The 27,850-nt window shown below is 36.5% G+C and overlaps 1 protein-coding gene across 3 annotated transcripts in view; it reads right to left on the minus strand.

Moving 5' to 3' along the window:
- The window catches only part of rxraa (retinoid X receptor, alpha a), a 150,043-nt gene extending 146,136 nt beyond the window's left edge, over positions 1-3,907 (minus strand). The window contains exon 1 of one of the 3 annotated variants that reach the window (XM_026196295.1): positions 3,634-3,907. In XM_026196295.1, the coding sequence (XP_026052080.1) occupies positions 3,634-3,664 (31 nt within the window). In that variant the 5' untranslated portion in view covers positions 3,665-3,907. The remainder of the gene's footprint in view (positions 1-3,633) is intronic. The other 2 variants (XM_026196292.1, XM_026196294.1) reach the window with 2 other exon arrangements.
- Between the last annotated feature and the right edge of the window lie 23,943 nt (positions 3,908-27,850).

Here is a 27,850-nt window from a genome sequence, read left to right on the forward strand (position 1 = left end):
TGTAAGATCTTTACTATGTAATAGTCACCTACTCATAGCCCAAGTTTGGGTGATATCAGAGTATGCATTCTGCAGTATAGTTAGACTGCGTGGAGGTTGAGCACCCATGCATGAAGGATGGTTTGGACTTTGCTGGCGTGATCTTCTGCCCCATGGATTGGCCGCATGACTCTCTCCTCCCACTCAGTGAAAGCCTGCATGGTGAGCTGTCAAAGTTTATTACAGTCACACACTTCCACGATCAATAGAGCCTCGTCCTGAGACATGCAGGGAGAAGGAAGGATGGTGAGAGAGGAAGAGAATGGCACTGAAAAGGGACACATGGGGCAGAGAGATCAAGGGTAGAGGATGTAGTGATAATTTGTTCATGCATCTTTTGCAGCATGCATTTCAAGACATCCAATCTCTGAGTCTATAGAAATGCACACTGTCTGAATTTCATAGAGACGTTATAAGGAACCATTAAGAACATCGTTCTAATATGCTGCAGACAAATCAACTGGTTAATGTTGGATCTGGCAAGGGAGCCCCTAAATGATTTTTTTTTAAAGAAAGGGCCTAGATTACACCCGACGGCATAAACATAAGGCCGAAATCTGCTCTGCATTTACGACAAAAACGGTAAGCTTTTGAAGCTATTCTTTTCTGCAAGCTCTGGCAGAGAGACAACCTTTCTTGCTTTCTAAGCCATGAAAAGGTCCAAGGGTGTGGCAAAGCTTCCACAGGCCTTCATCTGGGGTTTTGTGTAGTTGCCAATCTGATACTGTTGGCAGACGACTGTGTCACTTATGAGACAGCAGGATTTGTGTGGCTATGAGGCAGATGGAGAGATTTAGAGAGCTGCTAAACAGGAAAATGAGCTGACAAAGCACACCGAAGTCAAGCCCGGTCTAGACTGCAATCAAGAAATCTTTGTGAAATTATAGCCAGCTAATTCTTTAGCACACGACATGTGATAGCCAATGAGGATGATGAAAAGAGCTGATAATTATATGAATGAATTATATTGCCCTGCTGTCTAAACGAGGGTATGCCACGGAGTTCTGTTGTCAATAATAGACTGAACCAAAGGAAAATTGATTTTACCTTTACAATATTTTATATGCTTTATAATACATGTACAGTATAAAACCAGTAATATAGTGTGTATATTATAATGTCCAGTTTTATTTATTAAGGAAGTGTGATTTATTCCTGTGAAGTCAAAACTGAATTTTCAAAAATGTCCAGTGTCAAATGGTCCTTTAGAAATCATGCACTGTAAATATTATTATTGTATTATTATAAATATTAGTATTTACTATTGGTGTTAAATTATTTGTAATGGATCTTCTTATCATCAGTTTTGAAAACTATAAGCACCAATGGAAACCATGATACATTTAATTTTTTCAGAATTATCTGATCAGTAATCACTTGATCAATGTAATGCACTCTTGCAATATATATAATATTATTAAATACTTACAATTATTTAACTTTTTGTCTTAAATCTTCCCTTCCCCAATCTTTTGTATGATAGTGTACAGCAATTAGCTTCTTCTTTAAATATTATAGTATCTGTATTGTGTTTATTTTTATGTCAGAATGATTTTTTCACCAAAATATAGATAAATAAACCCCCACACACCCACACTATCCATCTGAACTTTGGCATATACTGACATGTGTATCTATAGGCCACAAATAATAGTTTTTCTTATTGGATCACTGCACCCACAACATGCATGTCTGGTCAATTATTCAGCTAAGGACTTGTGGTTGTTTTTTGCACCTGAAATGTTGCAAGACGACCCAAATCTATCTGCTTCAGTAATCTGACACAGACTTCAGTCCACATCTCACTATACAATTTAGCCCCTCCAACAAATTCCCCTCCATGCTAAAAATACTACTCAACTAAATGTTGATTGATAATTGAATGTAATGGTTAAAACTGAAAAAAGTGGTAGGTTAGGAAGCATTCCTCTCTCAAAGGGTGCCTTGTGACACCACTAATGGTGCTAGAATGAGTAAGATGCATTTGGAGGGTGTGAAAAGAACAGGGTGAGTTTGAAAGTAAGCAGGAATATAGAAATAGATTACCATTTTGTCTTGTCTTGTGTTTTGAATCTCTACGTTGCAATGCACAATTCATAACATTCCCTCTTAAAGGTCCAAATGCTATGTCCATCTGACATACAGCAGTTTAGGGTGAAGTGTGAAGCTACTATCGCCTCACAGAAAACAATCTCTGGCTTTAGCAACAGCAGTGGCCTACATTCCAAAGCGCTGTGCCAGGCCTGTTGCAAAATCAATACTCAACAGTCTCTCTTAACAAACACTCTGGCTCTTCCCAGTAGTATGAGAGCCACAGCCTGCCAAACCTCTGTCAGACTCATATTTTTGTGTTAAGATAGAATTCAGCATTTTCCTTTCTCTCTATTTTCTCTTTCTGTTTGTGCTAATGGATGAAATCCGTGGCCTTAGAGTGGTAGCAGAGCCAAACAGCCTGGCCTGCGGTCCAGCCATTACAAAAAACAGTGAGGATCAGCCTGTCCACGCTTGAAATGTTAAACCTGTGGTTATTTAGGTGGCTACATACAAAACACGCTATATTAGGACAAACCAGGGCACATAAATGTATAAGAGTATACATTTATTGCTCAAAAGAGCAGCAGCGGTTCGCCAACTAATATTTGCTACTCAGCCGAGTCCAAGATATTGCATTCAGGGCTCCTGCCAGGAGTGAAACCTGCACAGAAATATTTAGTATGCCAGAAGAATGACCTTTTTAAAGTCCAAGTAAAAACCAGCTCAGTCACCATCCAGTGGCATAAACCAACTTTATATGCCAACAATCACTTGCTGGAAAATACATCATCGCCTTGTGACACAGCTTTACGCTTGAATGCTTGAGTACTGTACAGTTTATCAAATGGTTTAAAAGGTTTCCAAGAAGCACTTTAATCCAGCTGCAATTATCACAAACATCCAAACATTTAGAGTGCAACAAAGTACTTAATTAAATGCAGATGTTATGATTATAATGGATAAATATAAGTGTTGCATAAAGCAACTTACTAATAAGGAAATATTCTGCGTTACATACACATTAAGTTCAAACATAAGCATTTGTGGCATAAAGTTGGCAATTTCAGCTACCTTATTTTCCTTATTAATAAAAAATGTATAATCAAATATATCAAAAACCAAGTTTACAGCAAGGAACATACAATGGAAGTGAATAGGATCAGAAATCTAAAATTATAATTTCTTTGTTAAGTTGCAGACATAGTAGTTTTAGGGTTTGCAGCAATCCATTGTCATAGCAATATAGTTGTACAATTTTGTGCTTTTTCCCCCACACTGAAATCATGTGAACACATAGTCTTTTTATTCTTTACTGATTTGGCCCAATTACTTTCATTATAAGTGCCTCACTGTAACCCAAATTTCTGCTTTTTTTTTTTTCAAAGAAGTCACAATTAATTTCTGTGGTAACCAACATCACACCACAAAATGCTGTCAATTGAGCTTAACTACCGAACCGAGAAAATTCCTTAAAGCCCTGAATGCTGTAGGCAGGATAATTAAGTGCAATAAAAAGCCCATCGGAAAACAGTCTAACACATTGCAGCCTTTCAGACTCACCCATGTGCATATCAAGGCAGAAGGGATCCATGAGGAACAGCTACAGCTGATAGATGGTTTGTCTGAATGATGACGGGAGCTGTGCCAGCCTGCCGTGATCTCTTTAGAGAGCTTCTCTCCTCCTGACATGTACCTAGGACAAAACAAAAGGTTTCTTTGAGGCTCCTCTCAGAAACACACATCCATGAAGTACCTTTCCCCCCCTTCCGAGCAGTCATTTAAAGAATAGACTGTCCCCTGCTGCCGATCAATCTGTTAAGAACTCTCCATTCTCTTTGAATTAGGAAATCCTGGCTTTCTTCCACTGGAACGCTATCGAGAGTGAGCACTGCAGGATGGATTTCCAAAACAAGACTTTCTCATGCCAAGTGGCACCTTTGTGTACAATTGAATTCCAGTAATGTCTGTTTCTCTGTTTGTTTTAGGTCCATGCAATGCAATTGCATGTCTACACCTTGCAACCGAAGATTTCAAGATATGATTAAATCAGACACGCTTGTGCCATTCAAGCTGCTTTTTAATTACTAAGAAGATATATATATATATATATATATATATATATATATATATATATATATATATATATATATATATATATATATATATAAACTACAGTGATGTGAAGCATGGGAGTAAATGTATATTTACCTTGTCAATAACATGAATGGGAACTGGGTCTAACATGCACCAAAACAGGCGGCAAGTATTATTATATAAATGTACATACTGGGTGAAGTTTCCATATATTACTCATAATAATGAAGTTTGGTCTGTACCTCAAGCAAAGACCTATTAAGACATATGACTTAGAATATACAAGAATGAACCAGATGTATAGACATAGTATGTTTTTTTGTCATTTTGGACAAAGGCAACATAATGCATTTCTTCTTTAACACAAAAACAGGATATAAATACTCTGCTATGAAGTACTCTTAATAAAAGAATGAAAAAAAAAACTAATATCTAAATAGACACGTGCATCAAAAATCAAGCTGGCCTATGCAAAAGTTAGATGAAAGAGAAGAAAATCAATCCTGCGCATGAAACCATGAATCCGGAAAAGCACTCAAAAATGGCCATAACAGAGTACATTTGCTGCATAATATTTCAACCTCCAAATGAGGCAATTAACTAAATCGCCTTGTCTTGACAACGTAATAAGGCAAGTGGGAGGAGCGGCCCAGCAGAGATGCTTACGGCCGGCTTGACCCCAGACCAGTCATCGCTCCGTTCATAAGAGCACTTCAGTCACTGGCCGTGTAACCGCACTCACCAATGGAGAGGACAAATGGGCCACTTTAATAACCAGAAATGATTCAGGAAAAAGGCTTAACGTGACAGTTAGAGAGAAAAAAGACACATTCAACAATCCATCATCAGCAGAGGAAAATGGAGGAGGGAATTAGGTTTTGTGTTAGTTATCATATGACTCAGCATTCAGCACATTTGTTATTGTGCATGATTGACCTTGCAGCTTATCTTTAGGTCCAGAAGGATTTTTGGGCATTTTCTGCTCTGATTTTTAAAGAGAAAAACTGTGTCAATAATTCACTTCCTGTGTGTCCAGATGGGTGTTTCTTAGATGTCCATGAGCAAGGGCTGCAGGGATGCTCGTATGTCACCTGAAGGTTGTGTAGGTACAGTATCCATCAGTGCCATCTGCTGTTTGCATAACATGACAAAAGAAAGAGGGTCAGTAAACAATCACAAATGACCATTCTGTTGCTTCATGTATACTGTATGATTTCAAACTTCTTTTACTTTGGCATTATTATATTTATTTCTTGGCTTGTCACGTTCCAGTCTTTCTTCAGAAATGTCCATTAGAGATATTTCAGTATCTAAAGAGGTTTGTTGACATCATTAGCCGTTTTGACCTTTCATGAATGACCCACATCATGTAAGGATTTAATTAAAGAGTCAATGCTCCGGCATTTTCTGTACAGTTTGTACCCTAAAGTAAAGGAAAAACAACCCAAGTTGCATTGTTGACCGCTATTTGTCATCACTCTCGATACCCCCTGAAATTACATTATTTTTCATCTTAAGAATTTTAAGAGGGTTGAAAATGGACAAAATTACACAAGATTCTCTGAGTGCAGCCACACAGAATGAAAATGATGATGTTTGAGCAGAACTAAAGTAAGTTAAAGTAAGGGTTGTGTGCAGAGATGTATAGTAACGAAGTAGAACTACTTCACTACTGTACTTAAGTACTAAAAGGCGGTATCTGTACTTTACTAGAGTATTATTTTTTTCTCCTACTTCCACTTTTACTTCGGTACATATTTTCGCTGAGTTTAATACTTTTACTCCGATATTTTTTTTATGTGCTGCATCGTTACTCGTTACAATTATAATAATGTTACGAATCATTCCATTACAAACCACTGCCTGAACTGTAGATGGCAGGTTTGATGAAGCTGGCACATCATTGAGCGAAACAAGCGATTAAGAAGACTGCGTGTGCTGACTGAACTGCTGTGAAGAGAGAAATGAACACCGAGCCGAGCCAGATAATGACTCGTTCACGAGTCAAGAACCGGTTGCATCGGTTTTCGGATGACCAGTAACGTTAGTTCTTTCTGACAGTTCGATTCAATAAACCAGTTGAAGAAAACAGTTCACCGATTCTTTTGCGCTCGATGCAATGGCGTCATTGGCGTTGACTGCACATGGGCTCATAACATTAGAATCAGTTCAGAATCAATCACCAAAAGAATCAGTTCGGTTCCAGACGCTCTGTGTGTCGGTTTGCTTCACGCTAAATCACACATGCGCAGTATCATCAGCTCCTCGGTTCACGAATCGGACGCGTCTGACAGAAACGGTTCTTGACTCGTGAACGAGTCATTATCTGGCTCGGCTCGGTGTTCATCTTCAGTTCTCTCTTCACATCAGTTCAGTGTACTGTTTGAGTCAATGAATTACTCCGGGGTATTGGTTTGTTTTAACTCAGAGGGAGTGTCAGACATTTTAAACAAGTTAACAGCTTAATTCATCTGTGGATTAATGCGTATTGGAGACGCGAACCGTTTAAAACGATTCAGTTCGATTTGGTGGACTGTTTCAAAAAGATCCGGTTAAATCGAATGATTCGTTCGCGAACCAGATATCACAAACTGCTTTGTTTTTAACTGTCTTACAACAGACACTGAAGAGAAGACAATGCTGAATAAAGTCGTAGTTTTTGCTATTTTTGGACCAAAATGTATTTTCCATGCTTCAAAAAATTCTAAATGACCCTCTGATGTCTTACGGGTTTGAAACAACATGAGGGTGAGTTATTAATGACATCATTTTGCAAATTGGGCTAACTAACCCTAGTAACCCTTTTTTTGTTTACAAGAAGTTACAGTCAAAGGAATTGTGATTGTCCTTTAGGTTAATCATTTGAAATAGTAAAAACAATATGTTCAAACTTTTGACTACTTTCTTTAATAGCTACATAACACAATACTTCTACTTTTACTTTCAGTACTTGAGTAGTAAATTTTAAAATAGACTACTTGCAATACTTAAGTACAAAAAATGTTGAATACTTTAGTACTTTTACTTAAGTGTGGTGCTTAAAGAGCACTTCTACTTCTACTCAAGTCACTTTTTTGATAGAGCACTTGTACTTTTACTCAAGTATGGTTCTCTAGTACTTTATACATCTCTGGTTGTGTGCCAGTGCAAGGCCTACATTTTGTATTTCTTATTGTCAGGGTGTTTTGACCAGTTGTAGTCTAGTTGACACGTTCAAATACAGTCGAACTACAATCACATTATTTAGATCCAAGTCCAACTTCACAAAAATACAAATTTTAGCCAGGCCAGACTAAAACATGTACAAGGCATTTAAAAAAAAGACAGCTCAATTGTAATTGTTGTTTTTGTTTAAAGCTATACTGTACCAGTGTTTTTTTTTTTTTTAAGTAATACTGTCACAATGTCCAGCTGGAGTGCCAATGAGCTCTTCTAGAGGGCACCCCATACCGTACCTTTACAATTAAAAATAGTTTTACCACACCTAGGAACTGATTGCACTCACAGCTGAGTGCATTCAGGAGGACTTTAAATGGTCATATGGTGTTGCTAAAAAGAACATTGTAATAATTGTAATAATGTGTTCATGCGGTTTAAGGTAAAAAAAACAAACAAACAAAAAAAAAAACACATTATTTACCAAATCATGTATATTATTGTTGCTCCTCTATGCCCCGACTTTTTGAAACATACAGATTTTTTCAAATCTCATCGTTCTGAAAAGCGAGGTGTACACTTATTGGCCAGCTATCCAGTGTGTTGTGATTGGCCGAATACCTCCCCTTACCATACTGTGATGCCGTGTCTCTGCCGGTTCTGGCACAATGAGACAAAACCAATAAAACCCATTATAAATGAGGTATTTGTTGCATCCAGTGGGGACATAATTACCGATTATAATGACTTATACTGTATTTTAATGTGTTGTGTTTCATATCGTGCCAAGTAGACATAAATCCATGTCTGTATTTGTGATCTGAGAAATGTCAAACAACAAGCAATACTCTACACTGCTCAAAACTCCCGTCTGAATTGTCAGTGGCAAATTCTTCAAATATAAAAAACATACTTACAGGTTGTGAGTCAGAAGTGCCAGACTGTCCTTGCAAAGTTGTAACTGCCCCACTTTATAGAAACAGGCTTTGTGTGTATACAGCATTGTAGTCTACTCTCCCAGGATCAGGAAACAGTCCTCCATAAAATGCGCTGCACACATATGAATATTTGGGTTGAACTGTTCTGGAACAGTGCGTCTAAATATAACTTAACCATTGATTTCTAGTTGTGTCCTCTTTTGGAAGGCCATACAAAGTGTCACACGATGGGCTTGAATGAAGAACGGACGGCGTACTTGAGAATGGCGTGGCTGGCAGGCTTGTGGCAACCACATGTGATGAGGCATGACAAAGCAGATGTCGTTCTCTTTTGGAAGGCTAAACAAAGTAGTTTCACTTTCACAACAAAACAGTCTCTACAACATTGCAGCAACTACAACACTACAGCGAGAATAAAAGTTATGCCTTCATTCTTTGTGTAGACATTTGGGCGGTGTTATGCAAATCTTCCCACGCAGTGTCGTTGACATATGGGGGCATGTTTAAACAAGCCATTTTAGGAGGCATTTAGGAGACTTTAGTCTTTGCAGCTTCAGGGATCTTATCTATGCACAAACATCTTGTAGCACTTCAAAGAGAAAGGAAAACTTTAAATGGCATCATATGACCCCTTTAAAAGATGCACACAAACACTCATACATTGTGAAGTCTTGTTTAACTGGTAGCGGACACTACTAAACATTTGTTTCTATTGCCATTGCCATTGCCATTGCCATTGCCTTAACTTGTTTTTGACCTTGGACTGTTTCTCTGTTTATTGTGATTCCTTGCTGCCTGACCTGACCATTGCTCATTTTGGATTACTCTTCTGTTTTGCCCTGGAAATTACTGTTTGCTGGTGTTGTACCCTGCCTGTTTGAATAAAATGGTAAATGGACTGCATTTATATAGCACTTTCAACAGACCACATGGCCATCCAAAGCGCTTTACAACTTGCCTCACATTCACCCATTCACACACACACCTACTGCGGTGTCTGCCATACAAGGCGCCATCCAGCTTGTCGGGAGCAGCTGGGGTTAGGTGTCTTGCTCAAGGACACCTCGACACTTGGTCAGGTGGAGCCGGGGATCAAACCACCAACCTTCCGGTTTGTAGACAACCTACATGAACCACTGAGCCACTGCCGATCCCCACTAAAAGGTTGCACTCAATTTATATAAGAATACATTAAATTAAAAGTAACTGCAAAGACTTTAATGTTTTTTGAAAAAAAATCTAATGCTTTTTGTTTAAAAAAAAAACACTGAAACTTTTAAACTTTTGAACTTTTAAAAAAGCATTCAAAGTAAGTTTTTGACTTTGTGATAAATGTTTGGATATCCGTCAAGCATATTTGAACAGATCTAACTGAAGATAATCAGACGTGAAAATCTTGGCCAGTAATTGAGGAGGGGGTTGGGGGGGGGTTGCTTTGGTGTTGCATTTAGTTTTTGCAACGGGGCAAACATGTCAACCTTGTCACTCTGGAAATCTTGCTTCATTGGACTGGAGAGAAAAACAAAAACATTATTTTATGTTTATACTTCATATGTTTTCTACAACATAGAGCGGTGACAGAAGAGGAGGCCTGGTTAGATGTGGCCTCCTGGAGAGCCGGATGTTTGAGAAAGACAATATTGTGAGCCCTGTGATCGAAGCCTGCCTCATCAGAGAGAGAAAAAGAAAGAGAGAAATGAAGAAACCACATCTGTTTTCACTCAAAACAATCAGCATCAACAGTGCAAGCAGCTTTCTAAAGCCTGTGGAGGGATGGCTCAGACCAGCAAATTTAGACATTCTATGCTTGAGTTTCAACACAGATTGGATGTAATGCATATGGACATGGAATCCCAATCAGCCAAGATGCCCAAACTGAAGGAGGCTGTTGAGTAGATCTCCCTGTGGGACACATTAATATGAATGAAGCCCAGCTTGATGGATGAGAAGATGAGGATTTAATTTTTCACTCTGGATTTAGCAACTGGATCACTTTCTAGAACAGGAAAATCCTGGCGATAAAATCTGGTCCAAAACGGATAAATCTGGATTTATATACACTATATATAAATATATATAAATATATATATATATATATATATATATGTGTGTGTGTGTGTGTGTGTGTGTGTGTGTGTGTGTAGAGAGAGAGAGAGTTGTGCTCATAAGTTTACATACCCCTTGGGGAATGTGAAATATTTTAATAATTGAAATGAAATAAGAGAGATCATGGAAATTGCATGTTATTTTTTATTTAGTACTGTCCTGAATAAGCTATTTCACAGAACAGATGTTTACATATATCCCACAAAACAAAATAATAACTGAATTTATAAAAATGACCCCATTAAAAAGTTTACATACCCTTGAATCTTAATACTTTGCATAATTTTGTTGATAATTCCTGGATTTCCACACAGTGCATTAAGAAACAGTGGGAGTAAACTTTTTATATCGGATGATCAGGTTAAATTGTGTTCATTTTGTACAAGTATTAAATATTTAAGTAGCTTCTGAAGTCCAGTACTAAATGAAAAAATATGATAGTTAAACAAAATGAGAACAATTGCCACTCATCATGCCATCATCCTGTTCAAAAGTTTATATCCCCCAGCTCTTAATACATTGTGTTACCTTCTTGAGCATCAGTTAATGTTTCCACTTTTTGTAATAGCTGTGTATGAGTGCCTCAGTTGTCCTCAGTGTAGAAATATGGATCTCAAATTCATACAATCACTTTTGGTAAGGGTCCAAATATGCAGAAGATGCTGGAACACCAACGAATGTGCAGGAACTGGAGGATTTTTCTGAAGAACAACAGGCAGTTGAACTGCTCAGAACCAACAAGGGATTCATGAACATCACAAAATATAAAAACAGTCATGGATCATTCAGTAAATGACACCGAATATTACAATTTGGTATTATTATTTCTTGTGGAGTAAATGTAAACATCTGTCATGTGAAATAGCTTATTACAGTACTAAATAAAAAAATAACATCCATTTTTAAAGGATATCTCTTATTTTGTTTCAAACATTAACATTTTGCACATTCTGCGTTGGGTATGTAAACTCAGAGGTGGACTTAACTATTGGGCAAAGGTAAGCAAACCGCATTGGGCAAAAGTGCATTTCATATGCGTGATGCGTGATGTGTTTTCTGTGCGGACGAACAAGTGGTAGCTCTGTAGTTCATTACTACGACAACCATCTGTGCATCTGCGTTTACTACATGGTTCTTAGCAAAAGTAGGGCCGTATGATTACCGCGATTTAGAAAATGGCGACAGAATCCTGGGAATCGATTCATAAAAATGGAATTTACTGTGTAACATGGAAAGCGATGGAATTACAATGAGCAGACGCGATTTTCATTTGCTATTGAAGCACATGTAACACTTGGGGTTGTTGTCTGTAGTAGCTTAAATGGTATTCTTGCATTTAATATTTACACTAGTCTATATCACGGTTTGATTGAAGTGTACTGTATTGCATTTGATTTATTCATTCAATATTTGACAAATCCTGTGACATTACTCATTACACAGTAAACATCTTTTGTGTAGCACTTTGAATGTACAAAAATGTATTGTTTTATTGTAAACAAATGAATAAATGAAGTTGTTTTTATGAATTCAATTAATTAGATATGTTTATGATTAAACCATGGAATTAAAAATGGTTTAATCAAAAGGAACCTCAAGGTTGTAATTGTGTGAAATTGTATAGGGCCCCATTCCTGTATTTTGCTTGGGGCCCCCAAATCACTAAATCCACCCCTGTGTAAACTTAGGTGCGTGTGAGTGTGTGTGTGTGTGTGTATGTGAAAGAGTGTGTCGATTTGCTTTATTCTGTTGGATCATTCAAAACAGTTGATTCCTAATGAATTGTGACTTGTAATGTGGAATCAAATAAAGTAAATACTACTGGAAGTCTGCTGAGCCACAGCCTTTTAAATTATTTGAGGAACACTCTCTCTTTAAAGCTGAATTATTTACCTCTTTTTTTATGAAGAATCTAGCCAGCTGGTCTTCCCTTAGTCGGCTGATTCCATGGACCTTCATGAATGTGAGTGTGTGTTGAATTCAGTCCTAACACTGCCCACTTCAATTAAGTCAGCCCTGGGCTCGTGTTCCAAAAGGAATGAGAGCTGGCTGTCCTTATGCAGAGGTGGAACACTTGTCAGCCGGTGCACGTGTCTGGGCCCAGTGGCCTTCGTGGTGATGACAGAGATCCAGAGCTGACCATGAAGAACGGTCTGTTTCCTCAAAACAGCACCTGTTGGGTGATAAATGAGATGGAATACTCAACTTCAGTCAAAATGGATTTATCTTTGATTGATTATTACAATTAATATCATTTATAGACTCTTACAAATGAAATTTCAATATTACAAAATACTTTTAAAATTATTTCAATATTATTGTATAAATTACTATATTACAGAATATTTTACAATACAATTCTAATACTATTTTAAATATGCTATATATATCAAATAAACTAGTCATTAGTCAAAAATTAGTCATTTTGCACAAAGAAACTAATACACTTAGAGATGCCTGTTTGACAGTCATACATAAGTATGCTAGATGAATAGTAAAATTTCTGTACTAATAAACTGAATTTACTTAAATACAAAATAAATGTATTTCATCAATACATTTAATTATTTTTGATTTCATACAGAAACTAACTGAATCATAATCGTTCCCCTGCAAGCCATATTATTATGATTTCTTATCTTATTAAATGTAACGGTTTTCACAATCAACAGATTTATGTTTATTTTTAGCAATACTTTTATTTAGAAAATATGTTTAAATAGAGACAAAAACTATGCCTTTGTGTGTATGTATGTATAAATCAATACTTAAAATTAAATATATTGTGTCTTTTTAAAATATTATCAAAATGAAGTTCTTACATTCATGCATGTGCTATTCAAAATATAAAAACAAATATCTCAAATAAAATGCTTCCAAACAGATACAGTATTTGGGTTTTGTGCAGAAACTGTTTACAATTTTTCTCAGATTGATTTTTTAATAAACTTCTACAATCCATTATGGGATTTTGCTCTCAGTATGGGATACATAAGTGCCGCATTAGAATTTGGCATGTTTTCCCTATTGGTGTTGTCTTAAAATGCTGCCTATAAAGGGATCTCACTAGGTTTCTGAACAGAGCTAATCAAACCATAGCCTTACCATCCACCTTCAACTCAGTTTGTGCCCATGAAGCCGAATGAAAGTCAGTGCCAGATTAAGCCTAACAAATAGCTGTATGTTTTTCTCATTTGCTAAGTATCTGGCATGTGAATGAAAGAACGTGTGTACGGGGAGCATGAGGACACTTTAGCCCCTGCTGAGAGCATCCTGTCACTGTAGCATGGCTAGTTTAGCCCCGCTCAGCTCCGCCGGCAGAAAAGCCAATGAGACGAATGGACAGAACAGATCAAAGGCACCCTGGCTGTGGAACTGAAATCCACTTTACTGTAAGGCATCTCAGTAAAATAGGATTCATATTTTCCACAAGGCCCTGTTCCCTCGCTCTCCTCCCACATAGGAGAAAAGAGGTGAAGACCAAACAGAGGGAATGAGGTGGAAATTGAAATGGGACGAGTGTCTGTGAGAGAAGACTGCAAACACATTCTTTCACACATCATTTCTTGCAATTGATTAGGAATTTGCTCATCTGTTCTGTTTTCAATTTCACAGCAAATCTATGAGACAGCTGAACCAGTCTGAGCCATTATCTTTTTCATTTTTCACTTTAATCACACCAGCAACTGCAAACTCGAAGCGAAAACGTCCAGTGAAGAATTTCCATATTTACTGTCGCTCCCAATCGCAGGTGATGATAATTTGTTACTAGTCATTGCCTTGTACAAATCACTTTTCACAATTGGTATGTCATATTTTTTGATTAGAAACATACACAGAGAGTGGGATTCACAGTGTGGGTCCAATGGGCCAAAGTCAATGGCGAGTGAAAAAGTGCTGGCTATAAATATTTCGGTTTACATTTTATGATAAGGTCTCATTACTTATATTTGTTAATGAAATAACTAAATTTAAACTATGCATTTAGCAGACGCTTTTATCCAAAGCAACTTACAGTGCATTCAGGCTATCATGTGTTCCCGGGGAATCGAACCCCTAACCTTGCACTTCAAAGAACAATGCTCTACCACTTGAGCTAAAGGAACATTAACATAATAACTAACATTATAATGCACAATGAGCTATACAATATGTATTAATCTGTTAATAAATAAAACAAATATTCATTGTTATTTCATGTTAGCTTAGGTCTATTAGATAATATTAACATATGCAATTTTTATTTTAATAATGTATTAGAAAATGTAAAAAAAACATAACTTTAATAAATGTTAAATAACTTAACTAATGTTAACAAACGGAACCTTCATGTGAAGTTTTACCATTATTTCTTATCTGCCAGAAAACTGCATTCTTTTTTATTTAGAAAAATATTATTTAAATACTTTGTGTTTTTTTTTTTTTTATATTTTAAAATAAATTTGTTTATTGCAAATCTGACCTTTTTTTTCTCACATATGGTCCGTGGTGACTGTTAAAGAGAGGTATTATTTTTGTTTGCTTTGTGCAAAAAAAGTATTCTCGTAGCTTAATAAAATTAAGGTTGAACCACTGATGTCACATTTAACCATGTCCTTACTACCTTTCTGGCCCTTGAACATGTCAGTTGCATTGCTGTCTATTGGGGAGCAGAAAGTTCTTGGATTTCATCAAAAATATCTTAATTTGTGTACTGAAGATGAACAAAGACCTTACAGGTTTGGAACAACATTATGCATTCCTTTAATTTTGGTCCAAGGCTGTATCAATACCATCTACACACCATATGAAAATCATTTTGCTTGAGACTAATTGCGCTACCTTGCACTGCCATGATACCTCAAAACTGTCTCCTGCTGGCCGAGCAACGTAGTGACGGATGTCTCAGACCCAAGGACGGACTTCTAATAACAATGAAAACCCAACCACCACCTCTTCTGTCCCACTCTGACACATCAAATTCACAGTTTGAGTGATGTGGACAGTGGACAGCACTTAAAGGCTGCTGTGTACAGTAACAAACCTTGAGTAGGCCATTCATCATGCCTGATATTTGACGGTAAAAGCCATATGTTTTTCACTCTTCTTCACACTGGAAGGTGCCTTCAAGTCTTTGATTACCTACAACAAACAGAGAAGGTGTATTTATTCTTTTAAAGACACAAAATCTCCAGCACATTCTGGTAGTTATTTAAAATGCATTCAATAACAATCAAGATTTAACTGTACTATTGAAAGTATTTTCAATAAAGAGTTTCTGCGTGTCCTGCAGCTCTGTTTCAAAGCCTCAAACTGCTTTGCTGTATAATGCCTGTAACAGCTGCTATAGCATGCATTAATAATTATATTACCTTGTAGATTTCTGTCAAGTACATTTTGTTCTTTTGAACTTTCTATTCATCAAGGAATCATGAAAATACAATACTTTCTATAAAAAAAAGATTAAACAGCATGGCATTCATAATAAAATGGAATTATTACGGGTGACTCCTGAAAGAAAGAAAATAGTAAGCAGGCAAGCAAGAAAACAAAAAAGAAAAGAAAGAATCAGAAGTTCTGTTTGGAAGAGGGTGGTTTTATTAGGATGGTTTCTTATCAGTTTTACTCCTCAATAGCATTCTCTTGCTTATCTTACCATCTTGGATTCTAGTCTGCCAAAATCTGACATGTCTTTTCTCTACATCATGGCTTCTATTAGAGTAATGGGCTATTTGCTGCTTAGTCACAGTTTATTAAGCGCAAGAAATGAAAGTACTCTTTTAAAAAAAAGTACTGCCTGAAAGAGCAATAATAATATTTAAATATTTATGACTTCTACTTTTCTGACTATTTAATTTAACTGTAGAAATGAAATTTAGTTTTACTATACAGTATATATATATATATATATATATATATATATATATATATATATATATATATATACACACAGTACAGACCAAAAGTTTGGACACACCTTCTCATTCAAAGAGTTTTCTTTATATATACACACACACACACACACACACACACACACATATATATATATATATATATATATATATATATATATATATATATATATATATATCATGTTTTTTCTTTCCTTCACTCACTTTTTTCTCTTTGGGGGGAGTTACTAAATGAAGGTGCACATCTTAAAAAACAAAACAAAATAGAACCAAAGATTAATAAATGTAAGACAACCGAATACTGACTAAGTGAAATATTATTGCATACAGTGCAAAGAGCACATTTTCTAACTATCTGCTACATATATTAATAAACACTCAGGACTTTTGAGGCCATATAGTCCATTTGCTTGGGTCCTGATCTAACCTCAGTGCAGTAGCTGTAAAGCAGACTTTACTCTCTCTCTCTCTCTCTCTCTCTCTCTCTCTCTCTCTCTCTCTGATGCCACGGTTAATGGATGTCTAGAGCCTCTTTTTTTTGTTGTTGTTGTAAAACTGTAACAGCTGACAAAGTGTAGTTAATCTTTCATTTCTCTTAGAGGGACATTACCAACATCCTATTGTACATCTGCTTTAGAAAAGATATAATTAGATACAAACTCTCCTTCCTCGGTTTTATTTAATGGTCTAAGACTTAAGCATGGGTATATAGACAAACAATATACTGTAAATTCTATCTGTATATTAGACAGACATAGAACGATAGACAGAGAGATAGATAGATGCAAAATTCTTCATCAGTTCTCCATATGGTTTTAAAGGGCACCTATTACGCAAAATCCACTTTTACATGGTGGACATAAATGTGTGTTGGCAGTGTGTGAACACAACCACTCTACAATGATAAAAATCCACCCACTCTTCATTTTTTAATTCTCTTTAAAACAAATCAGTCTCACTAGGCAAGCAGTTTTGATTCTTTATATGCAATGTGACATCACACTGCATACGTTCTGGCCACGGGGGTTTATTGACAGCACTGCATTTGCTATAGTTTCCACGTCTGTGGTTGTATGTTGTGCTCCATTTTTTCTTTGCACTCAAGTAGCTGTAACATCAACAATGTCTCATAAGCAATTCGTTTTCTGTTTAGATGTCAGACTGGACATAGGAGTCTTCATTTTCTCTTAACATTTGAGCTGCTGAGGACGCAGTAGATTACTTCAATTTTTCAAGGTAATACGCCTCAAAATCATCTATGAAAAGTACATCTATGTCTGTGCATATCATTTCACTCCAGACTCCTTTGTGAATATCATGTCATTATATAGTGCTTAGCGTTTCAACCGGATTTGTTTGCATTCCTTATCGAAGTATTTTAATTGATCAGGGCTGCGCTTATGAGATTAGTTTGCGGGTGCTGTTCGTTTGATAGTGTGGTGCAAGCTCTGTAACATCGCGCTGTTTCGTCTCACTTTCAGTGCATTGGTCTTCCCATCGCTCTCAGTCATATTGCTTCTACCGGCTGTTTATTCCAGTAGGTATGCAATGCAGAGAGATGTATATGCACGCCCTCTTATGGAGATGGGACGGGAATATGTAGCTCATTTGCATTTAAAGTGATACATACCAAAAACAGCTCTTTTTTTTTAGATCAAAAATGACATTTTCCAGCTGTTATAATAAATGATCTGTGGGGTATTTTGAGCTGAAACGTCACAGACACATTCTGGGGGCATGCAAGTCTCAAGAAAAAGCTCATGTTACTCCTCTCCTCATCAGGTTACTCTGGCTACAAGTAGCCGCTCCCATCATATTCAAGGCACTGATGTTTGCCTACAGGATGACCACTGACACAGCACCAATATACCTAAACTCACTAGTTCAAACTTATGCGCCCTCCAGAAGCTTGCATTCTGCAAGTGAATGACGCCTTGTGGTGCCATCCCAAAGAGGTTCAAAATCACTCTCACAAACCTTTTCCTGGACTATGTCCAGCTGGTGGAATGACCTTCCAATCTCAATTCGAACAGCAGAGTTTTTACTAATTTTCAAAAAACATCTAAAGACTCATATTTTTCACCAGCACTTGACCAATTAATACTAGCACTTACCTTTTCTTGTCTATTCTATTCTATTAAAAAAATAAAAAAAACACACACACACACAAACAACAAAAAAAAAACACATAGCTATGTGTCCTGTGCTAGACTAACTGAGACTTGTCATGGCATTTGTATACTGTTGTTGTTCTCTCGTTGGTCTGATTGCTTCTATTGTTCTCATTTGTATGTTGCTTTGGATAAAAATTCAATGTAAATATAAGACCAGTATTATTATTTAGTATTAGTTTTATTAATTATTATTATTAAATATGCACATGGTACTTATTTCTTAAGGCATTTCATCACAATTTTATGAATGTAGAGATCTCCTAATGTAATATGACATAATTCTCTGCTATTTATAATGTGGTTGTAAATCAACCAACTTTCACAAAATGACGGAAAGTAACATGACTCATACTGTCAAATTCCCACCTTTTGCCTTGAATGATTGAGCCATTCTCCCTGATGGAAAACAGCAGGGTCTGAGTATGGGTCTGAATTTAAAGGGTCTCCCTTAAGCAAAGGTCTGAAGTTTTCCTCATTTTGCTCATCTGTTTTTGAATTATATTGATGAAAACACATCTATCACTGGTATGTTTCCATTGCATTAAATTATTGCCCAGAAATGTACAGTCCTTCTGAAGTGAGCAGAACGCACACCGAGCAAACTGAGCACGTCAGGAATCCAAATTAGTCTGAAGATGAGGACAACAGCGGACTGAAAAACCTAACTACTTCTTCATTTTATTTTGTGTGGAAAGGGAAAGGCTTTCACTGGTGAGAAAAGGGAAATGAGAAAAGCGAACTTTAGAATAATGAAATATGGGGAAAATTGTGGGAAGAATTAAATATAAATTGCAAAAAGAGATGTTAAAAATTAGAAATTGTGAGTGGGTACGCAATAAGAATGAGAGAATGCAAAAAAAAACTGTAGAAGGGGAGAGAAATGGAGGGAGAGGGGCCCCAGGCAGGCTGGAGCAAGCCAGAGCAGGAAAGGCTGTTTTTGCTGAAAGGGAGGACAGAACTTGCCAAGAATAACCTTCTTTGCTGTCATGAAGCCATTCAAGAGAGGCACAGGGAGCGAAAGAGAGTAGGGAAAGAGCGAGAGAAACGCCTTAGGGGCTTAAAAAGAAATCACATGGGTGCCAGCGCTCCCTCTCTTTCTTATTTTCTTCTCTATCCCCTATTGATTCACCCACCCATTTCCATCTTTCCACACTCTGCAGTGTCATCAGACCAAAAACTGAAAAAAAGAGAGAGAATCTGTCTGTACAAGCACTAATAATTTCATATCGTCCCACTTGCATGTATAGAAAAAACACGCCAGGTGAGTATTAAAAACATATGAAGCTTGTTAAAGTTCAGTTTAAAAGTGAAAATCACTGACAGATATGACTTTAAAATAAATCGTTATTTACTCAAACTCAAGTCGTTCCAAAATGTGTTATTTACTTTCCTCAGTGGACACAAAAGATGAAATATCGATAAATGAAATGGCCATTTTTTTTCTGTTTGAAAATGAAAATGGTTGTCAGGCTCAAAGACTTTGCATTTCACCCCTAGTGACGGAACTTTTAACGTGGTCGTGAAGCACTTGTTATCTTCTGCTTATTCACCAATAAATGATCACCAATACATCTCAGAAATTAGTGCTAATCAATGTAAATTATTATTTAACAATTACAAAATAATTATTTCAGACATAATTATTCATAATAGCCCATTTTACAGAAATGTCACACATGGTCCAGACACTGGACCATGTGTTACCGTGGCTCACCAGTATATTAGTTCCCGTGGCTTAGTGGTAGAGCATTGCATTAGCAGCACAAAAGGTTATGGGTTCAATTCCATGGGAACACTTGTTCTGGTAAATAAAAAAATGTATGTGCTGAAGTTGCTTTGGATGAAAGCGCCTGTTAAATGTACACTTCACTGAGCTCTTTATTGGAAATGAATGACTTCTGTTCTGTGGTTTATTGGCGATAGCGTAAAGGCAGCTTAAAATGCCTTCGTTTCAGGGTATTTACTGTATAGTGGACAATTTGCATATTGATTCCTTACAGTAACATGGTTTTACTGTGAATTTGTAAAGAATATACATTTAATCAATGAGATTCCACACCAATGACTGTTATATCTTTCCTCATGCTATGAGTGATGACTGCAAAGACATCCCTAGAGGAAAAGGAACAGTTCCCAGAATCCAAAAAGATCTATAATGAAAGCATAATGCATAATAAGCTATGACAAACTGCTATATTGTGAAAACCACATAAAATACCAAAATACCATTCGATGGTTCAGGGTCAGTAAGTGTTCTGATGTAGAACATCCATCTCTTCTAGTTTTTCGCCTGTATATTTTGATTAAAATAAGTTAGGCAGGGCCTTAATAAGTAAGACATGCATGCAAGTTCATCAATGTTTACGAAGATCTTCATCTGCTTGAACACAAGGCGCATCGCATCCGGATTCTACACACAGCAGAGACTGAAGCTGAAGAGAAGAAATTGCTGAATAAACTTGTTTTTGTTTTCTTTGCACACAAAAAGTTTTCTTGTAGCGAAATAAAATTCAAGTTGAACCACTGGTGTCATGTGAACTATTTTAACAATGTCATTCCTATCTTTCTGGGCCTTGAACGTAAAAATATCTTAATTTGTGTTTCGCAGAGGAGGGTGAGTAATGAATGACAAAATAAAAATTTTGGGGTAAACTATCCCTTTAAGCAGCACAATTGTTTTAACTTTGAAAAACAATAAGAAATATTTCATAAGTATCCAATTTCTGAAAGATCAGTTGACTCTGAAGACTTGAGTAATGGTTGCTGAAAATTACAAAATGTCTTTTTAAATTATATTGATTATATGACATCAAATAAACGCAGCCTTGGTGAACTGTAGTGTATAATGTAAAGTGTGGCTGATGACTTGTCAGAGGCAACAGACTACTGCATTTCTACCTCTTTATATATATTTTTTTATTTGCTCATTGATTAAAAAGCAGAACAAACACTAAGCAATATAACGTCAGTTTTGTTAAGCTTATCTCTCCTCATTTCCTAATTTAGAAAGCATGCTGTGAATTATTCTCAAAGGGAAGCAAACAGCTGGTGTGAAACATCCGCACAGAGCAGATCAAAAGAGCTGATAGAGAGAGAGAAAAAGAAAGAGAGATGTCAAGGAGACGGAGAGACAGAGCAAATCCCTCAGGCCTTTACCGCAGCATGGTGTGGCACACGAACAACACGTCTGCCTTCTAAATCAGCATCTCTCGCTCTCATTGCTCCATCCACCCAGCAGGCTTTGAAGAAGTTACTTTGTCATTCAGTTCTCCGACATCCAGCAGCCTGCACCACAACAGCATGCTGCTTCGCCATCCCCATCCCCACCACACTCGAAATGTTTGATTTTTATTCATTTAACTGCAGGTGTCACATTCACCTCCTTTGGTCCTTTGATAAATGTGCTCGGCTCGTGACTCCCTAATACAGGACAGACGGAGAAACAACAAATCTCTGCAGAATAGCATATCTGAACAATAAATCTCCTTGCTGGAAGAGGTCAAATCTACCCATCATTCTTTTTTTTCTCTTTTTGGATAAAATTTATAATTTGGAATGAACTTTAAGTTCTAATTAAAACCTATCTGCACATCATCAACATATTGAAAACAATTAAATAATAAATAAAAATACAAAAATACATTTACAAAAAAAAAAAAAAAAAAACATAATTACATTGACTTTATATATTGCTAAAATACAAAAATAGATATTTGATGTGTTATTGTTAAATGCAACCGTAAAATTGCCTTAAAAAGCAACTGACCAAAATATTCTAAAAAATATCCTTTTTAGATAAAATGCCATTTAAAATAATTATTCATGTATTTTTGTCATTTTTTAAACATTTAATATATTTTTACAAATATTTTACACTTAACTAAAACAAAAGATTTATTGCTACACATAACTACAACAAAAAGCTTTAGTGATTTATTCACAATTTTATTGTTGAATTATGAAAGTGATAATTGATTCCTTCATTTAATTTTCAAGTGGCACTGCTCCTCCATAGAAACAGTCCAAAAAAGGTTTGTGGAAGAAACTTCTCTGCCAGTTTCAAAGAGCTCAAAAAGAGTAATTGGCTATTTTGAATGCATCTGCTTTTTTTCAACTGACAGCCTAAATATATTGTGGCTTAAACACTATTTTAAAGCTATTTCAATCAGACTATTCATTTCTTCCCATAATTACCAGCGCATTAGCAACATGATTTTATTACAGCTGATGCGTGTGTAAAATAAAACCGTTTTTCGTAGGCTGATTTCCATGGGAAGTGTTAATACTGTGGCGTTTTCTGGCTTAAGCATTGCATGAGCCAGACATCTGTTTGTCCAAACAATGGAAGATGGGGGAATGTTGAGAAAACCTGTTTACTCACAACACCACACAAGTATACATTACACATTCTTCATAAATAAAGACCAATTTATAATGTGAAAAAAAAAATCCTGATTTGTAATTAATCTCAATCTAAATGATTTCTGACCAGTTTTAAAAAAGCAGAATTAAACTGTAATAATATCAAATTTGGTAAAGCTGATGCAATACACAACCTTATTTTAGCTGTTCCATTTGGTCCTGCTAATAGCACAGAAAGTACACACTTTACCTAACTCTAGATGAAACAATCTACTGAGTTTATTCTCAGTAACTGAGGATGTATCACGGTTTGAAATATGAACTCGACAGACACTGTCACACACTTAATCTTTGTGCAGGAACACAGACTCCTTATGGTGCTGTCACCAACCTGCTGAAAGAGAAAGACATAAAGAGGGGAAGGAAGAGACCTTGTTGACACAGAAAACACCATGCAATCGAAGCACATCAGCATCTATAATGTGATGCTACATATTGAGCAGAGCCCCTAACGCTAATCATCCCCATCCTCATCTACTCAAACCTGCACCCAGACGACCCTCCCATCTGCCCGCAGGGTGATCAGTTCAGATGATGTACAGACACTGCTCTACTCTGGAGGGGGCTGCTGGGACATGCCAATATGTGTATGAGTCTGTATACTACCTTGACATTTTTCCAAGAATGCTTGCTAATACTCGGTTAGAGTTTTGTGGCTTGAATCCAGATCAGCTGTACTAAGATACTAAGAATTTTTTTCTGTACAGAAGTTTGTGTTTCACACAGTCATGTAGCTTATAATTGCCGAGTATGAAGGCTTGCTAGTATTAATAATTTGTGATCCAGCACTCTGCTGTTACTTAAAGAGAACGAGAGAGATGGAGAGAGAATATGAGAAAAAAGGCAAGAGAGGTTACATAGTACAAAGGCTCATTAAGAATGTGTTCAGCCTCAGCCAATGCTGGTAAAAGTTTTTAGTGCCTCTAAAACTTAAAAAGGTAATTTCCAAATTTGTGTTGTTTAAACGTTAAAGTCTTTGCAGAGAAGCTGCATGCACTATTTATGTTATTAGTGCAAGTAAAAATCAGAATTGACATAATGTTGCAGGATCTGCTCTCACTTGCATGTACAATACACACAAAAGCATGACGTCAGCTCTCTCTGATGTGTCTGACTGATAGATGGCTTGTGGTTCTTGCCAAGAGAACTTTCATAACTGTAAATTACAGCTACAAATGCAGAGTAAAACTTATACATTCGGTCTCTCTCAAAAGTAGATTAGTGTTGGGCAGCACAGATGTAGTACAAAAGGGGTATAAAGGACTGAGACAATACTGAAAATCTGGGATTCAAAAACAAAGAAAAATTATGAGCATTAATTTTCTGATTTAAAATTTGAGCTAGGTAAAATTTTATATATAAAAAAATTATATAGTGAAATATTAATTTAAAATAACAGTTTTCTTTTTTCATATCAGTTAAACACTTCAAAACTAAGACACAATCAAAACGAAGACATTCTGAAATTAAATTTCAACATAAAATTAAACTTTTCATTAAAATTTCTATGCCTGCAACACATTTTGTAGTAATAATGGAACATTTTTCACTAGTGGAGCCCACTGAATCTGATTCTGGATTGGCCTCTCTGTGCAGCTACAGGGGAGCTTGCACTGCACTCATGGCTGGATTGAATAACCAAATAACAGGACTTTTTGAAAACAATGACTCCCTGACTTCTCCATAAACCCTCACCTTATCATTCTGGGGTCACAAAGCCTAAACTTGACCTCCACCAAATGTCACTTGGCATACAGCCACCTCTGTTTCACCCTGAAGTTTGCCTCGGAGAGGGAGAAAAAGCTCTAAACCAAGTCCAGCTGTGACAAGACTACAAGTTCTGCACCATTAACCCTCCTCAGACCAACATTCAAGCGCATATATATTTCTTAAAATGTTAAAAATGATATGTATATTTATGTTTTAATCAGAGAACTACGCTGTTAGCCATATGCTAAAGAATAAATGTAATTTATTAACTTAAATTTCAGCTAGGATACTGGATTAGAGTACTAGGCAGCTCACTAGGTTTTGAAATAGCCTCAGTGTACTCACAACCAACTTCCAAGTACCTTTTATTGAACTCTCTCTTGCATCTACGTCTTCTGCTGGACTTCCATTACTCCATTTCTCAGAATGGTCATCTTCACTGAATGTTGTGCACTAGTGTTTACTAGACCTATTATGGGGAAAATAACTGCCTAGATAAGTATGGACAATTAATATAAAAGAAATAGGTCTGAAGGCTCTGAGGGAACATGATGGGCTTTAAGGACCCATGTCCATATAGCATCTCTTAGTTAATTGATGTAGATCCATAAAATAAAAACACTTATCCTGTGTGCTATTAGCCAAGTAGAAAAACACTAGAGCGGCCATCCACATGCTCTCAGTCTGGAAAGAACACAGTGATTTATTATACTCTGTGGTTTCGGACTGGGGCAATGTTTGTGTGTACTGACAAGAAACACAACATTTAGTGAGGGCTTTCAAAACAGCATTACCAAAGAGCCCGGGCCAAGACAAAATGCCACCCACATTTAGAAGGTTGCTCTTGTATAGCTATAACAACCATGGTAACAAAAAATCAGATAGCCTTATCTATTTAGTCAGCCCCTTCTAAAATACAAGCATCGAGAAACTGTGATTCGTTTTCTTTTGAGATCAGGTTGACAAATCCCTGAACTCGAGCACTCAAAAGCAGGAAAACGACTCAAGTAAAACCTTGCAGTTTGCAAGAAAAGGCTCATTTGTGTGTTAATTGAACTGATGTCAAATAAATGCTATCTCTGCAATTCAAGTCTTCTAATTCAAGCAAATGTGTTTAAGATTTGCCCAAGCATTTGGATCCTAACAAAAGGAAGACAAAAGTCTACTCTTGGTTCCCTCTCTGACATATGGAACTGTTCAGGAGAACAATAATCTCCTATTCTCAAAGCAACTCAATTTTTACATCATTGAATAAACATTTACAGATAGACATCAGAATGCATTTCTAGTAATGAAATGAAAGGCCATTAATCTCCTTTTATATGCATTATTGGTATAAAATCTTCAAGAATCTACAATTGCGGGAGTTAAAAAAAAAGGATCTAAAAACCCTCAACAACTCAACTTGTTTGCTGGTCTTAAAGTTGGCATGAAATGGAAATTCATCTTACTGTGAAAAGATCATTCATACTGTATGATTCATTTAAAAAGTAAAATAAAAAATGTCAACTTGATCTTTCGGTAAAACAACGGACTTCCAAGTCCCGCCCTACTTTACTTTACTTTACATGGATGTATGTGACAATATAAAAAATAGATCTTTTGCTACATCCATTACATTGCAGCATTAAAGTGCCCCTAATATGCCATTTCGAATATTGCTTCATGCAGTGTTTAAAGGGATACTCCACCTCAAAATAATTTTTTTTGTCATTAATCACTTACCCCCATGTCGCTCCAAACTCGTAAAAGCTTTGTTCATCTTTGGAACACAATTTAAGTTATTTTGGATGAAAACCAGGAGGCTTGTGACTGTCCCATAGACTGCCAAGTAAATCCCTTTAAAGGCGCAATATGTAATTTTTCTGCTTTAAAAATAGCAGAAAACACTATATCTATGTTAAATATATTTTTTAGTTGTGTACTTACATCATCCCGACAGTTTCCACGAACTTTCAAATCCGGAGAAAATTATAGTTTAATTAGAAGACACGGCATGTTTCTTTATTTCCGTTTTGTCGCCCGTCTATGGCGTCATATAAACTTTGACCCCTCTAGTTTATCTAACTTCCTGCGGAACCGCCAAATACAAAGGTGAACAGAAACAAAGACGAGACGAAGATGAAAAAGTAGTAGCCTTGATCGATACTATTATATTTTATATTTATATTGTTTATATTCGTATTTAAACCTCAATCAATAACTTAGTTATGGATCATGATTCTGCTTTGCCTGCACGTTCTGTGAAGCGCAAACGTACGGGTGAAATAAATGACCCGAGATGGTTTTGGGACAAGAGAAGCAACAAGGCACGGGTAAATATTGGAGTTGCATTTCCAAGATAGAGAGAGCTTCGTGACAAGCTGAAACTACAGAGATATGCCGAACTCGCTTGCATTCTGATAAACAGGTATGCATCCATTCAGCTAACTTTATCTATCCGTATATTTTGTGAAACAATGATGTCTTGTGTAAAACGCAGACGGACTAGCTCTCATGTAAATCTACATTTGTTCTATATCTAGCTGGATAAAGTAGCTTCAAATGCAGTTCACTAACTTGTTCGATATCATAGTATTTATAATTATTAATTATAATTATTAACGAAAGGCGATCATGTTTTTTAACATATATTACTACTAGCTAGATGGAATATTGATTTGATAGGGGTCTCATAATTCATATATCTCTCCGTTCAAAAACACGTGATTGTCAAAATACTAAGTTAGAATGAGTGAGGAATGATAGGGAGCGACCGAGCGCGTGTTCCAATGAACAACAATTCCCATGAGCCTTACGCTCTTTCCCGACGTCATCAAAGTATGACTTATGTTATTATTTTGATTGAGTGACCCCTGGTGGCTAAAAATCCCATACGGTATGTTTAATGTAGCTGTATGTTAATGCAAACAGTCTGCAAAGTTATTGTCTCCAAAAAAAAAAAAAAAAAAAAAAAAAGAATAGACTCCAAACAGCATAAATGTAGCAATCCAACTTCCATGATGGCTACATGTCATGGGGTAACACATTTGCATAATGCGCTCCTTTGTTCAACATTGACTGGCCACGAACAACTTGACCCATCCTCAGATCAATTTACTGACGACTACTTCTCTAATCTCAGGGCGTTCTTCAAGGGATTCACCAAACACTTGCTCTTGAAAGATGGCTCAGTGCCCAGTTTATTTAGATCAACTGGAACCAATGAATCTCAAACTGAAAGTATGATAAACAATGTTTTTATTTTCTATCGAGTGTTCAAAATACAGAACTACAGCAATGGCCA

The sequence above is a fragment of the Carassius auratus genome, chromosome 21 (assembly GCF_003368295.1).
Source record: "Carassius auratus strain Wakin chromosome 21, ASM336829v1, whole genome shotgun sequence".
Classification (NCBI taxonomy): Eukaryota; Metazoa; Chordata; class Actinopteri; order Cypriniformes; family Cyprinidae; genus Carassius; species Carassius auratus.